The sequence below is a fragment of the Echinops telfairi genome, unplaced genomic scaffold (genome assembly GCF_000313985.2).
Source record: "Echinops telfairi isolate 266 unplaced genomic scaffold, ASM31398v2 ScPeMD7_23;HRSCAF=83, whole genome shotgun sequence".
NCBI classification, from domain to species: Eukaryota; Metazoa; Chordata; class Mammalia; order Afrosoricida; family Tenrecidae; genus Echinops; species Echinops telfairi.
Window position 1 is genome coordinate 5,142,673 of NW_022103920.1, and position 1,637 is coordinate 5,144,309.

A 1,637-nucleotide genomic window follows, 5' to 3' on the forward strand; every position below is an offset into this window, starting at 1 on the left:
CACCACCACCATCATACAACCACCACTTCCACCAACGTCATCACGCAGTCTGGGTTGCAACCCCATGGGGGTCCCTTGGGGTCACGTCTTTCCCTGCCACTAGATGGCAGGGTTCTCAAGGGAATGAGGCTTTTCCAGTCATTCACCTCAAGTGTTCTAAGCGCTGTTCCTCCCCTGACACAGGAAATGCTAAGTTAGGAGAGGAAGAAAATCAATCACTCAATGGGTGAGTCAGCAGTAGGTCGTGAAGTCGTGATCTAAATGCTAAGGTGCTTGGCTTTTAGATCGCTCTGCAAATGACCAGGCTGTGCTCTGGGGCAGTGGGTCACGTCCTGCTGAGTCTGCACTGTACTGAGGAGGCCGCCCACCCGAGTCCCTGCTTCTGTGTGCACCACGGTGCAGCCAGGGGTATCCTTCCAGAAATGCACGGATCCTGGGCAGAGGCGGGGGGCCTTGCTTGGCTCCGCCCATACCACATCAAGCCTTTACCCCTCTAATGATGTAATGAATTTCTGGACCCTTGTTCAGGATCACCTACCGGATTTTTGTCCCAGGTTTGCAAGCATGACTTCGGTCTGTACCACTAAGTAGCTTGCACTTTGATGGGAAGAAGAAGCCTTCAGGATTGGGGGCAGGGAGGGAGCTGGGTGCGATGACACTGACCTGGCTCGAGGAGCAGGGCAGCAGCTAGGAGCGGTGGCATTGTCCCAGCCTGAGGGCAGGGCTGTGGACTGGATGCAGCAACAGGCACCTACCTGGCATATAGGGAGGCCTATTCAGTGTGTCATCCCGGCAGCCGCTGATGGATCCATTGACAAAGTTTGCTGGCTCGTTCGTGCCCTGAAATGAGTCGGTAAGGAAGTGTCTACAACACCAGGGCTAGCTGGCCTTTGCTCCCCGGGATGCTGGATGATGGGAAAAGCTAATGCAGCCAGGGCTGATAACTCTCCTCGGTCCCAGGCATCGTCCCAAATGGGCTCTGCGAAAGCACAGGGCCTCACGAAGCTCCAGGTGCAAACGGTTCACATGCCTGGTGCCTCACCAAAGGTAGAGGTCTGAGTGGTTTACACGTCAAACTGCTAACTTGCTAAGTCGGCAGTTTGAAACCATCAGCCGCTCCTCCAGAGAAACACTAGGCTATCCGCTCCGTCAGGTGTTACAGTCTTGGAAACCCACAGGTGACGTTCTACCCTGTCTTACAGGGTCACTCTGAGTCAGAATGGACTTGATTGGCCGTGAGGTTTTCGTTGTTATTTGAGAGCCATCTCAGAGGAAAGGCCTGGCGGTCTGACCGGGAGGAGGCACAAAGCCCGGCAGCCCGCGCTGCTCTGACCGGCGCGGTGCCTCAGGCGCTGGAGTTGGCTTTCCCTACCTTGGCAATTTTAAGCTCGTGAGAACTGTTTACGTCGGCGGAGGAAGGTGGGGATTATGGGAACCTGGACACTGGAAGCCTTCTGCTTTGCACCCCACGCCTCCCCTCCGCAGGAAGACCGCCCCGACTTCCTGTGCAGTATCCTAAGAACAGCCAATGTGTGCTACTGTGACCCACGAGGCTCAAACACAGGCTGCTGTGCATTTTTCGTCGTCGTTGTTGTCATATAAGCTGAAGGTCGGCAGCGACAACAAAAATGCAGTGT

General features: G+C 55.2%; 1 protein-coding gene across 1 annotated transcript in view; it reads right to left on the minus strand.

The window, feature by feature from the left end:
- Nucleotides 1-1,637, minus strand: part of MGAM2 (maltase-glucoamylase 2 (putative)) — a 92,460-nt gene that overhangs the window by 19,252 nt on the left and 71,571 nt on the right. The window contains exon 35 of the mRNA XM_030885264.1: nucleotides 756-840. Within this exon, the coding sequence (XP_030741124.1) occupies nucleotides 756-840 (85 nt within the window). The remainder of the gene's footprint in view (nucleotides 1-755; nucleotides 841-1,637) is intronic.